We start from the raw sequence: 13323 nt of genomic DNA on the forward strand, positions 1-13323 counted from the left end.
CAGCAGGGCAGTGACTGAGCTGCATGAAGTGACAGGCGAGCAGCTTTAACTCTGGTTTTGTTAATATTCAACGTCCTTTTCTAGTGTTAGTTTCACAAGCACTAGTTAAGCACATCTGAATACAGAAACCCCCCTGCGCCTGGGATTACAGAGATCAGGCCTTGGCTTTTATGCTGCACGGAGCAGCAAGAGTCCCTCAGCACACGCCTCATCGTTAGCCCGCCCTTGCTGTGAAGACTGGGCTCCAATCCCCAACCTGGGCCCGCCTCAGAGGGCGGGGCGGGGCGGGCGGCTTCCTTCCCCGCCCTGCCGGTGCAGTTCGGCGGCATCCCGGTGCTCGCCGCCCTGGCCGAGGCCTGGCGGGATCCCTGCTGCTGCTGCAGATGATCCCGTGAAAGGGAATGTGCGGAAAGCGCTGATCCGTGGTTTGTGAAGAATGGAAGAATACGAAGTACTGAAAGTGTTGGGAGAGGGGTCCTTCGGGAGAGCCCTCCTTGTTCAGCACAAAGTCAGTGAGCAGAAGTATGCCATGAAGGAAATCAGGCTTCCTATGGTAAGTCGCACATGTGCATCTCCCCCTCCCTTCCACGCACACACATATGTATGTACATAACTCTCAGTATTGTCTTGGAACTGAGCACCTTTGCTGAGAGCTCAGTTTATTAGACGTCTGCATGGTGCATATCTACTAAGTAACTGTCTGATGTAATATGCATAATAATAACAAAATCTGATCTGATTCAGAAAGCATGTGGTTATAGGATCATAGCGTAACAGGATGGCTTGGATTGGAAAGGACCTTAAAGGCCACCCAGTCCCAACCCTGTGCCATGGGCAGTGCCACCCCGCAGCTCAGGCTGCCCACGACCCCATCTAACCTGGCCTTGAGTGCCTCCAGGGATGGGGCACCCACAGCTCCTCTGGACCATAGCTGTGCCACGGCCTCTCCACCTTTATGGAATACCTTTATTTAATGTGGTTGACTGGATTCCTATCAACTTAGCTAGAGTCTAGTTTTCATCTGTAACACCTGATAGGGAAATCAGCCTTATCTTGTTGAAATTCAGTTATTCAGGTAGCCTGTGCTGCATGTAGCTAACAAGAAATCACAGAATGGGAGGCTCTGGCTTTCTTGAGGCTGAAGCTAAGTTAATACTTGGGCACTTGGTTTTAGTACAGCTGTCAGCTGTTCCAAAGTCAGTGTGTGCTGATTTGTTGTTGTGTAGTTCTATGCTGTTAAAATAGAAAATCATTAACTGAACTAGTAATATATCCAGGAAGAAGTCTACAATCATAATAAAGCTTATATTAAAAAAGATGGTTTTCAAGTTTCTAAAGGACTTTTAAAATAATGGAATAAAGAAAATTAAAGAACAATTCCTAAAAAAAGTAAGGTGTGTTATGTGTATATATGAAAATGTGCTGGAGTGGCCTTTATATAAATGTATTTACATTTGCAGTCTTCATCTGATGTAAAGAACTCTAGGAAGGAAGCTATTCTTTTGGCTAAAATGAAACATCCAAATGTTGTTGCCTATAAGGAATCATTTGAAGGTAAATATGAAAGTTTTAAATATCTGTATTTAGAATCATAGAATCACCAATGTTGAAAAAGACTTCCAAGATCATCCAGTCCAACCATCCACCAATATTTTCCCACTAAACTGTGTCCCTCAGTAAGACATCTAAACGTTTCTTTAATGCCTTCAGGGATGATAACTCCACCACCTCCCTGGGCAGTCCATTCCAGTGCCTGACCACTCCTTCAGAGAAGAAATTTTACCTAATATCCCACCTGAACCTCCCCTGCTGCAACTTGGGGTTATTACTTCTAGTCGTACTGCTGGTTATGCGGGAGAGGAGGCCGACCCCCTCCTCACCACAACCTCCCTTCAGAGAGTTATGGAGAGGAATAGGGTCTCTCCGAGCCTCCTCTTCTCCAGACTGAACAATCCTAGTTCCCTCAGCTGTTCCTCATAAGTCCTGTCCTCCAGACTCCTCAGCAGCTCTGTTGCCCTTCTCTGGACATGTTCCAGAAATTCAGTATTTTTCTGGTAATGAGAGGCCCAAAACTGAACACAGTAGAGGTTTTTTTAAGTTTAATTTTAAAGTTTTATTTAAAGTTGCAAACACCTATGGTATTAAAATCACATTTTTAGCCTGTAGTTGGAACTTCATACTAACAGTAATATATCTATTCTATTCATTAAACTACTAATGATTCATAAATTGCCTGAAATTTAGCTGATGGACACCTGTATATAGTGATGGAGTATTGTGATGATGGAGATCTAATGCAAAAGATTAAACACCAAAGAGGAAAGTTGTTCCCTGAAGACACGGTAAGAAAATTCATATTTTGGAAGTACGGACCTTGGAATCCTTCTTCATGTAAACTGAAGTACATTAAGAAGCACATGATGTCACATTAAAGAATTAATAGATACACAAACACCTTAAACTGCATTAAGTGAAACAAGATGCTTTCAGAATAACTGAGGTTGGAAAAGACCACTAAGGTCATCTATTCTAACCATCAACCCATTGAAGGAATAGAAGCATTGTTTCTTTGATAATTTCCAGTAGAACAAGTACTGGACTGTAAAAGGAATAAGAAATAAACTGCTGTCTGTATCTGAGAAATGCATGGACAGTATGAAAAATGCGGGCTTGAATGTGTAAATGTATGCAATTAAGTAATAATTTAATATAAACAAGGCAATATAAAGCACAGTAAGAGATACTGCAAATGACAAGTAAATAAAGTACTCTGCTGAGATCATTGAAAGTAGCTGGGACTTTAAATAAAATATTATGCAACAGTTAAATGTTTGAAGCAGTTAGCATGCATTAACTGCTTTTATCACTGAAGCTATAAAATTATTTAGAGGAAGTTCAAAGTTATGTTGTTGTGGTTGAAAAACAAATCCTGCCACTTAGAAGCATCATCTTCACTAAAACAAAAAGACCAGAATCCTCAACTAATGTCATACCTTGACCGTCCAAACATCTCTAAGACCATTGCTTTGTACGTTTCAAATAACACAATTCATTTTAGAAACAGTATGTTATCTCAGGGCAGGTATTTTTAATCTGCTTATTTACTCTGAAATTTAATCAGCACACTTATAAAATGAGCGGTACTGATTCCCTAGCTTCACTATTGTTATGTGCTATTTGTTTTTCTAGACACGGCATTCTTTCTGCCTTGTTAAAATATACTTTCATTTTAAAGAATTGGGTCTTTTGTGGAAACTGGAGGCCATTATGCTGAAGTTACTTATAACTCCCAGCTGTTGTAAACACACTTTCTTTTGTGCTTTTTTTTTTTTTTTCTAATCTGTTAGTGAAGGAAGCCTTACCCACGGTACTAAGCCGTTATAACTCCTCATTACTTTTTTCAGATCCTTTGCTGGTTTGTGCAGATGTGCCTGGGTGTGAAACACATTCATGATCAGCGTGTGTTGCACAGGGATATCAAATCCAAGGTGAACAGCAAATTTTTTTGTCCACTTACAAACTCTTCTGCATGCAGATGTTCAACTCTCTGCCGTGATTTCCTGCTGCTGCTATGTGCTTTGTTTTTCACTTGAGCTAAAGAAGATTAAGCAGATGAAATTACTGAGTGTATGGAACCTTGTGGTCTTAAACATCATCTAAATATAATTATACCCTTCATAGCCACACTGGTGATAGCACCAAGTGCTTGTGACAGGCTGCAGAAATTCAGAACAATGATAGAGGCATGAATAAAGGTGGATGGAATAAATAGATTGTAAATATCTTGCCTCTCATTTTTTCTTTCTTACTATTTGCTAGCAGGAAGATAGAAAATCAGAAGCATGCCCTTAGTGCTTTGAGGCAGCACTGAGAGGAAGGCATTTTTAAGGTCTGATTCTTTCTCTGCTACTGATGCTAAGATTTTGGGCCCATATTCCTATTCTGTTTCCCTTAAAACTAAACAGCTCTTAACTTTTTTTTTTTTTCCTAGAAGCATTAGGTTAAGGAAGTAAAGGGAAATACAAAATATCAAAAGTGATTGCTAGTCAGTGTGGTCTGTATATACAAACTGCAGAAGCATTTCCTAAAAATTATCTAAGCGCATAAATGTGTTTTTCTCTTGATACGCAGAATGTCTTTCTCACTCAAAATGGAAAAGTAAAATTGGGAGATTTTGGATCTGCACGACTTCTTGCACAGTATGTGGATATTTCCACTGATCTCAGTGGTGTTGAGTTTTATTTTGCAGTATATAAATAGTGCAAAATGTCTTGAAGCATTGCATTTCATGTGGACTTTTTTGTGATTTCAATAGCCCAGTGTCATATGCCTGCACATACGTGGGGACTCCTTACTATGTACCTCCAGAAATATGGGAAAACATGCCATACAACAACAAAAGGTATTCCTGTTTTCAGTGGTCTCAGATAATAACTGACTGATACATGTCTTTTTATTGTTATCTGACTTTGTGGTTGATTCTTGTTTGGTTTCGGGAAAGTATTGAATTGAGAAAGGGGGGATGCTTAGGTGAAAAGGGCTAAATTCCTCTTTAGGTGTATCTTCAGTCTTAGAAGTTCAAAAACTTGTGTCCAGACCTCTGTGCTCATTTGTAAGAGTAAATAAGATGCATACAAACACACATACATCTATGAGTACATACTCATAAGTATAGGTTTATTTCAGCCTTGAAAAAAGAAGACTCAGAGGGGATCTGATCCATGACTATAAATACCTAAGGAGCGGGAGGCAAAGGGACGAGGCTGGACTCTTCTCAGCAGTGTGTGGTGATAGGACGAAGGGAAATGGCCACAAACTGAAGCATAGGAAGTTGTGCACAAATGTGTGTGGGAACTTCTTCCCAGTGCAGTGACGGAGCAGTGGCACAGCTGCACAGAGAGGTGGTGGAGTCTCCTTCTCTGGAGACGTTCCAGACCCGCCTGGACGCCTACCTGTGCAACCTGGGCTAGGGAGCTGCTGTGGCAGGGGGTTGGACTCCATGATTTCTGGATGTCCCTTCCAACCCCTACAACTCTGTGATTGTCTTGGCTTGTTTCATTTTTTAAGCTTTTCTTGCCTATTTTCATTATGTAGGGATAATGGCTACAGAACATTTGACTCTTAGATTTATTGAGCCCAGTTATTCTAGCCCTTATGCCAGAACTTCTGTGGGCATCCTGATAGTCAGGTGTTCACAGCTTCTCACAGACTCAGTATTACTGAGCTATTTTTTATTCCCTCTCCTAGTTCTGTTCTGCAACCCTTTGCTGTACCTGAATCTGATTTGTGAAGTGACTCATTTTCACAGCAGAGAAGAGAGCTTTATAATGCTTAAGAATTTTCTGCTTCTTTTGCAAGTCGTGTCAAGTTGTGTCTTTGCAGGTGTCAGTACTGCTGTCTGTGAAAAAAATGTGATTTTTTTTCCCAGTAGGAGAATGTTTGTTGGCAGGGACTAGAATTCCAGATCTATGAATTAGCGTTGTGTGGCTGCCATCTGATGCTTAGGGCCATGGAGCAAAAAGGCTTTGTAGTGCAGAAGGATATAAATATTGTTGAAGCAAACTGATTAGAAGACATTCTGGAAATATTAAGCCAGGTACAATTGTTTGCCATCATCCTTACTTACTTCAGGGTGGGTTAAAATAAGCAAGAATCATAGAATTGTGGAATGGTTTGGGTTGGAAGGGACCTCAAAGATCATGTAGTTCCAACCCCCTGCTATAGGCAGGGACACCTCCCACTAGACCATGTTGCTCACAGCCCCATCCAGCCTGGCCTTGAATGCCTCCAGGGTGGGGGCATCCACAGCCTCTCTGGGCAACATGTTCCAGTGCATCACCACCCTCACAGTAAGGAATTTCTTCCTATTATCTAGTCTAAATCTGCCCTATTCAGTCTACCCTACCTTTTAAAGCCATTTCCCCCTATCCTGTCACAACATGCCCTTCTGAAAAAGTCCCTCCCCAGCTTTTCTGTAGGCCCCCTTCAGGTACTAGAAGGCCGCTGAAGATCCTTTCCACTGGAAAGGCCATATGAAGATCCTTTCCTCTGGAGAGGCTGAGAACATTATTGTATTGACATTTACAATATTTATTTTAGTTTGTTCCACTCAGTTACATACACATAGTGAATTTCACTTTTACTGGACTATTTTATTTGCTATTAAATTGTAATTTCTGTCTCAATTTCTCTTATCTTTCTCTATGCCTGCAGTGATATATGGTCTCTGGGATGCATTCTGTATGAACTGTGCACTCTTAGACATCCAGTAAGTATGGCTGTATTGATGTTAGAACAGTTTTGATAATTGTTAAAATTTAATCAGTAGTTAGCTTTACTTTGATGGATTCGTAGAGAACTACATTTCTGACTGAAGTGTTTGCTTTCTGAAGCTGTTCTCTTTCTGATAGAAGGCAGGCAGAACTGCTCCAGCCTTCCCACTTCTCCTCCATTACTTTCCTTCTGTGTTTCAGCAGCTCATGGTCTACTGAACCCTTCTGTGAAGTGCCCAGTCTTCTAAATTGCTTGAAAACAGTTCTTTTTTTTCTTTCTTGCTCGGTTTTCCTCACTGTCAGTGAGGTGATCTGGGACTTACTGAGAAGGCCAATGGGTGCCACACTGAATCAAGATATCTGCTGGGATGTCGGAACAAGCATTGCATTGTATAGGGTCAAGCTGATCACAGAAGATGGAGGCAAGGACATGTGCATATATTGTATGCAACTCTAGCAAAATAAAAGAAATAAGCAATTTGGTATCTCACATCAGTGACTGATACACCTCCCTGCTTATTCTCTTTAGTCAAGTTGCTGTCCAAACACTGTTGTCATTCTGGGACAGAGGAAAGCTGGATGTATGGTTCTGTATCCGTCATTCCTGGTACACTGGATTGCACGTGTTTGATGCTATGCTCCCTGTGTATTAACTTCCCCTGCCTTCTTTGTATGAACACATGGCTAACACTGAAGGCCTTATCAAGATAAGCTTTTTTTGGCAAGAAAACGAGATCATCCTAACTTCACAGAATCACAGAATCACAGAAGGGAACTTGAAGTCATTTTGTCTTACGTTGTTTTTAGCAGCAGTTTCATTTCATCAAATTAGTACTGTACCTTGAAATCCTTTGTAACAGCAAAAGATTCCTTACAGCCACAGCTGCTATTAGTTTAGAAATCTATATTGCTTGTGACTGAGTGATGAGGACACGTGCATCCAAGTGTGTTACCCCAAGTAGGTCTTTGGCACGGCTTTGGCAGTGTCACAGCTCTTAAGGCAGTGCTTAAGAAGGGGCAAACATCCTTCCCTTTTTAGCAGCAATGAAATGTTACGTTTCTGTGTTGTTTTAATTCTCAGGAAATTACATCCTTTAATTGTAAGCATAAAGAAACTCTGTAAAAGGTCAAATAGTTACTGACGTATTCACTCGAAGTCATAATTCCACACTTATGAATTACAGCCTGAAATTCCCAAATCAGGATCCAAGTCAGGAATCTACATAGATGCAAACTGTGATTAATATATCATAAATATTAAAGTTGCTCTTCAGTGGCATCAATTTATTTTATACTTCACACTTACACTATGTGCTCTGATGTTCATTTATTTTAATGCAGTTTCAAGCCAATAGCTGGAAACATCTAATCCTTAAGATATGCAAAGGATCCTACAGTCCACTACCATCTCACTATTCCTATGAACTTCATTACTTAATAAAGCAGATGTTTAAGAGAAATCCAAGGAATCGTCCGTCAGCAACAACTATTCTTGCAAGAGGTTGCTTAACCAAACTTATCAACAGTTGTTTGCCTTCTGAGGTACGGTATAGTCTTTGTCTCTGGATTTCAACAGTAATATCTACATGTCAGACACTAAGTCTCTTTTGTTATTTGGTAGTATATAACAATATGAAATGTAGTGTTGTGTAGGTCATTGCATTAAAAACAATACGTATGTTTGTAGGCATCTCAGAAAAACAAATCTGAAGGGTTTTAATAAGAAAATTTGAGTACTGACATAATGCTGCTAAAATTAGGCACTGTTAACTATAACAGTGCTTTTGTATAGTAAGCCTATTTTTAACAAATGCCATATATAATAGCTTGAGAAAGATTGAAATCTTACAGTACCAGCATTTCTACATGCACTTCCAGGTGACAGAAGAATTCAAACAAGAATTAAAGGAAAGCAGGAAATGCAGAGGCACTACAAGGAGACCAGAAGGTAAGTCAGCAATGGTCTTCTTGATATAGGAATAATAAAGTGACTGGGAATTGTAAGATCTTAAATACAGCTATACAATTTTAATATTATATGTTCAAATTAATTTTTAATTATTTCACAGTTTAGTATTCCTGAGCTTGTTTGGGAAATGTTTGAACAGTGTGTATTACATTCCATCATGAGGCTTCATGTTAGAAGACTTGTAATTGTGCATAGCTGAGTGCTATACATCGTTGCCTTCCCTCTGTCAGAAGTGCAGTGCAGAGCTACAGTAACAGATTTTAAGTCTTAGACTTGCACTAGGATTAAGCTAGTTAATTTTAAAATGAGCAAAACCTTTTGCTGTTGTATCTATTTAAAATGTCACTGGGCTTTATTTCCCAGAATACGGTGAAGCAAGTTATTTTTTTGGGGTTTCTATAGAAGATTATGGATTTTATCTTATTCATAAATTTAACCATGCCACAGGCATTTCATGGCACTCAATTTTATACACAACTGCAGCACAAGCAGTTGTATTTTACTGCAGAAAGGTTCAGAGGAACTTAAAGTAGAAGGACTCTGTGTTGAGAATAAAATACTTTGAAAGGAGTGTGATATAATTTTCATCATCTGGTTTAGTGCTAATGATGTCATACCTCTGGAATGCCACTTTACCACAGATGTTTGCTAAAGGCATTAACTCTTGAATCTGTCCCTTAATGTGTCAGGTGGTCATGTTGCAGCTGGTGGAGGCTCAAATAAGAAAGAAAGTAAGGTAGGTGTTCAAATATAAGTATATTATTTACATGCTGTCAATTTAGAATGTTCTTTACTAGAGAAAAATATCAATTTGGAAACTCTCAGTATGCTAAACTGTAGATCAGTCCACTATGCCAGCTGTCATCTGCACTCAAATTGCAGAGTTCAACTGCAGTTTTAGACCTTTGTAATATTTTGATGTTTTTTCCACATTTAATTCAGTTCCAAAATGGATATCATTATAGTTATATCAAAAAATAATAATCTTGCTTTTCTGAGTTCTAAGCTACTGCATAAAATCTTGCATTTTTTTTGCCTTTTGCAGGGATGTATTTTGAACTATCTGCTGTAGAAACAATCCAGTCTGGACATCATTCTGACTAGGTTTTAGCACCAATGTGAGGTTTTAGTTGAGGAGAATCAAGCAACAAGTGACCAAGAAATAGCTTCTGGGTAGATTATAGTGCAGCCTGCCCCAGCTATATTGAGTAATTTTTTCAAATCGTGTCCAGTAGAACTCAACTTTTTTCCTTTTATTAGACCTATTCATCTGAGAAGCTTAGTATTTGAGTCCAACTTGTTTTCTTGGGGAATAGGACTCATATTATCTTTATATTGCTACTGTTTTCAGACATAAAAAAAAAAAACAACAAACCCACAAATTGCATCATGCTTCGCCTCAAAAACAGAGATTGTCAAGAAAAGAACATGGCAATGTGAAACGTGGTGTAATAACAGATGCAGTGCAATTGCAGTTGCTGCTGCCTTCATGGTGTCTGCAGTTTAGTTTTCAGATCTTTAGGGCAGCTGTCTTGTGGTAGAACTAAAATACTTAACACTATGTTACTATTACTGCTTTGTTTCTCTGGGCAACAAAGATAATTATTAACACGGTCCTTATTCTTTTGAAGCAAAGCAAAGATGAAAGCAGCACGTGTAGCAGGTTGGAAAGTGAAAATACTACTAAGGATTTGAATGAATGCACAAGAGAACACAGGAAAAATGATGAAGAGGGTAAGTTGTGCAGTTTTAAGGCTTATAAATTTCCTTCTAACTAGTGATATCAGGTGACCCGGACATTTAAACGGGTAGAGCATAACAAGCCTGCATCTACTTAAATCCATGCCAGTGTTGCTTCTGAATTGTATTGATTCTTATCTTCAACTGAAGTTTTAAAAAAAGTATTGGCCAAAGTATTAAGAAAGAATTGTTTGAAAATATTTGGTATGGAGTAAATAGATTTGATGGGCTTATTCTGCACCCTTTTTCTAAGATTTGCACCCATAGAATCAAATATGAAGTGCTGAATGCTGAGTGCTGGTTTGAATGGACAGCAAACAATGAGTTATCTGCTGGTTATCATCTTTTGTTGCTGTTGTTGTAATTACAGCAGAAACATCGGAAGTCCTCCCAGGAATTCCTGACTTGACACATCTCCATAGGAGACAATGGGAGAAGAGGGCATTCAGTGCTGTAGTGGATGTCCTGGAAAATGCTTCCTTGCTTTCTTCCAGTTTTACATCTGAAGAGAATAAAAGTAAGATTTAATTAAATGTGATTTTAGACATTCTTAATTCAAATAATATCAGTGCTTCTTTACAGGTTTTAAAAGCCTAAATTTCACAGGAAATCTTTAAGATGATGTAAAAACCATTTGAAAATATCTCATTAGCAAGCACTCAAGAAGTCCACAGTGCTGAAGAGAAAAGATACGTTTGAGACGAACAATTTCTTACTGGTCTTGGGTGATGGAAGCATTTTGAAGAGTAATGATAACCACATTAGCAACCCTGAAATGGAAATTCTTCCTAAGAAATTATGCTACCAACCCTCTTAACACGCCGTGACATGGCTGACACTGAAGATACTATGCAAAATTCATTTGCTGCAGGATTCAGTTGTTGAGATGTACCTATTCTCATTTTCTTTCTTCTCTCTTTATGTCATCACCAAGAGTACACTGTGAGAGGCCAGTGCTGTGCTCTACAACTTTTTCTACCTATATTTTTCTCTTAACTATGATCTTTGCAATTCATGTTGCTACTGCAATTTCATCTGAATAACAGTATTTAATAATGGTTTTATACCTAGATGGCTCTGTTTCAAACTACAGTGAAAATAAGCCACGTAAGCAGTGGGCCAAAGAAACTCCTCAGACCCTGATGAACATCCTCAGTAATGCAGATGTCAGCTTAGCGTTTAAAACATACACCATTTATAAACCAGGTAAATTCCTATGTTTATTAAGAGGCTCTGTGTATAGGTATTGTGCATTGGTGTTCATGTCACAGACGTGAACAAGATAGATTTTGTTTAAACAACAAAAAAAGTTTACCACATTAAATGTGGACTTAAAAAAAAAAAAGAATCCAGCTGAGAATTCCTGATTGATTGTACACCTCCACTACATCAATGAAAGATTTTCACTTGCAGAGTTAGTCTCCACCCTGCTAAGTAGTGTGATATGTGAGTTGTTGAGATGGAGTAATTAGGCTGTAGCCTCCTCAGGGAGTCCACTTTCACTCAGTCAGTACTGCCCTGTTTTGAAGAGGGGATGGTAGCATGGCAAAAGGTATCTCTAGGCTGTAGATATGCATAGCTGCAGGTGTAAATACTTGGTCTTCAGTTAAAGAAGCATAGAACATCCCAAGTTGGAAGGGACCCACAAGGAGCACAGAGTCCAACTCCTGGCTCCAACAGGACCACCCAAAAATCAGATCCTCTGTCTTGAGAGTGTTGTCCAGATGCTCCTTGAATGCCTGCAGCTTAGGGCTGTCCCCACCACTCTGTGGTGCAGAACCATTCCCTGGTATCCAACCTTATGTACTAGTTTACCTCTCTGCTTAAAACAGGTAACAGCTTGTGCTGGAATCTTCAACCATCTAGAGACAAACTAGAAAACTATAATTATACTTAACATTTTTTAATAATTTTGTTTAAAAGTAACGATTTCAGTGACATTTATTTTTATGCTTTCAAAGCTTCTGAAAATACATTAAGAGGTCCACTTTCTGATGAAACTGAACCATCTGATGAACTAGATGGGGAACATGAAGATATTGTCACCGATTTGGAGAGACTTGAGCCTAGATCTGATGAAGATGATACGTATGTCCAAATGACAGTATTTTTCTCAGCATCTAAATTCATTCTTCTCTTACTCAGTGATATTAGAATCTAGTAGCCTATCTTAAACACTTTTTTTGCTACGCTTACATTTAATTATAATGTTGAGATTAAACAATGCTTGTTATTAACAGATTATTTTTGCTGGTGATTTCGCAGAAAGGAGGAGATGGAATTAGATCTACAGTAATGTGCAAACCTTTTTTCTTACATGAGACGTCTTTGTATGCTGACCTTGAAATCAGATAATGAACAGGAGTACTACTTGCTAGGAGGATGTTTGCTGCATTTGTTAATGCATCTGATAAAACTGATTTTGATAAACTCCAAAGGGGGCCCCTGCTGGTTCCTTGATCACAGAAGTGCAGGAAATAAGTCTTTTGCGTTGATGTTTTTAACAGAATTTCTCCTAGTGAGAGTGTAATTTTAGAAAAAATATAAAAAAAAAAAGAAAAAATAAAAAAAAGCAGATAAAGATCTATGAAGTTGTATTATTTTGCTTTGCAAAATAACGTTTTGCAATCTATTTTTAGGGACTTTGAGGAAGATGACCCAGACTGGGTGTCAGAACTGGAAACAGTACTGAAGCACAGAGACTGAAAATCTGAATTTGGAGTTTTTCTGCAGTACTGAAAGTCAGTTTGGCCACTATCTGTAATCCAATCTGTTGTTATTAATTGTGTAATTATTAATAAAATCACTTCAGTCAAAAGATCTGAACATGTGAGTTTTCTGTATCACAAAACAGAGGAGGAATGGCATTATTTTGCCCAGGGAGGTGGTGGGGTCACTGTCCCTGGGATGCTCAGGCACCGTGTGGATGTGGCTCTGAGGGATGTGCTGAGTGGGCATGGTGGGATGTGCTGGTGGTTGGACCAGATGAACTTGGAGGTCTTTTCCAGTTTTGCACAGCGGGAGTAACTGGTCTTGACTGTCGGGCATGCTATGGAAAACATGTAGCTCTGCTAATTGAGGCTTAGTTCACACAGTCGTTCATCTTCTGACAATACCTTAGGGTCATTTTTTGCCTTAATTACCTCCATGACCAGAATTTTACATATTCCATACGCATGTGTGGAAGAAAACTCATTTGTTCATAAATAAGGACTAATATTCTCATCTTCACATGGAGACGAACATCTGTGCAAGCGCAATGTGTACTGTCAGCTCCTCCACCCTGGAGCTTCTCCTAGGGCACCAGGCCCACCTGGAAGTCTCCTCCTCCTCCACTTTCTC

At 39.2% G+C, this 13323-nt stretch overlaps 2 protein-coding genes across 3 annotated transcripts in view; one reads left to right on the plus strand and one right to left on the minus strand.

Moving 5' to 3' along the window:
• WDFY2 (WD repeat and FYVE domain containing 2) overlaps positions 1-13323 on the minus strand; it is a 270430-nt gene that overhangs the window by 39249 nt on the left and 217858 nt on the right. The window lies entirely within an intron of this gene.
• NEK3 (NIMA related kinase 3) lies at positions 396-12762 on the plus strand. Of its 2 annotated transcripts, XM_065730282.1 has the most exons (15): positions 396-553; positions 1461-1554; positions 2245-2342; positions 3405-3488; positions 4132-4199; positions 4316-4402; positions 6214-6268; positions 7614-7814; positions 8151-8220; positions 8931-8977; positions 9873-9975; positions 10352-10498; positions 11053-11187; positions 11943-12069; positions 12621-12762. In XM_065730282.1, exons 1-15 carry the CDS (start codon positions 437-439, stop codon positions 12685-12687), a joined length of 1500 nt encoding a protein of 499 aa, XP_065586354.1. In that variant the 5' UTR covers positions 396-436; the 3' UTR covers positions 12688-12762. The 2 variants fall into 2 exon arrangements, with proteins under 2 accessions (XP_065586354.1, XP_065586355.1); XM_065730283.1 differs by lacking the exon at positions 2245-2342 and having other exon boundaries at positions 473-553.

This window comes from Cyrtonyx montezumae, unplaced genomic scaffold, assembly GCF_038088225.1.
Source record: "Cyrtonyx montezumae isolate F1298 unplaced genomic scaffold, pur_monq_1.0 scaffold_12, whole genome shotgun sequence".
Lineage (NCBI taxonomy): Eukaryota > Metazoa > Chordata > Aves > Galliformes > Odontophoridae > Cyrtonyx > Cyrtonyx montezumae.

Excerpts from the sequence above, each read along its gene's own strand:
- NEK3 (XM_065730282.1), top strand. The coding sequence starts at position 437 with ATGGAAGAATACGAAGTACTGAAAGTGTTGGGAGAGGGGTCCTTCGGG. Across the intron at positions 3,489-4,131 it reads ACAGGGATATCAAATCCAAG|AATGTCTTTCTCACTCAAAA; the intron begins GTGAACAGCAAA and ends CTTGATACGCAG. Across the intron at positions 10,499-11,052 it reads TACATCTGAAGAGAATAAAA|ATGGCTCTGTTTCAAACTAC; the intron begins GTAAGATTTAAT and ends TTTTATACCTAG.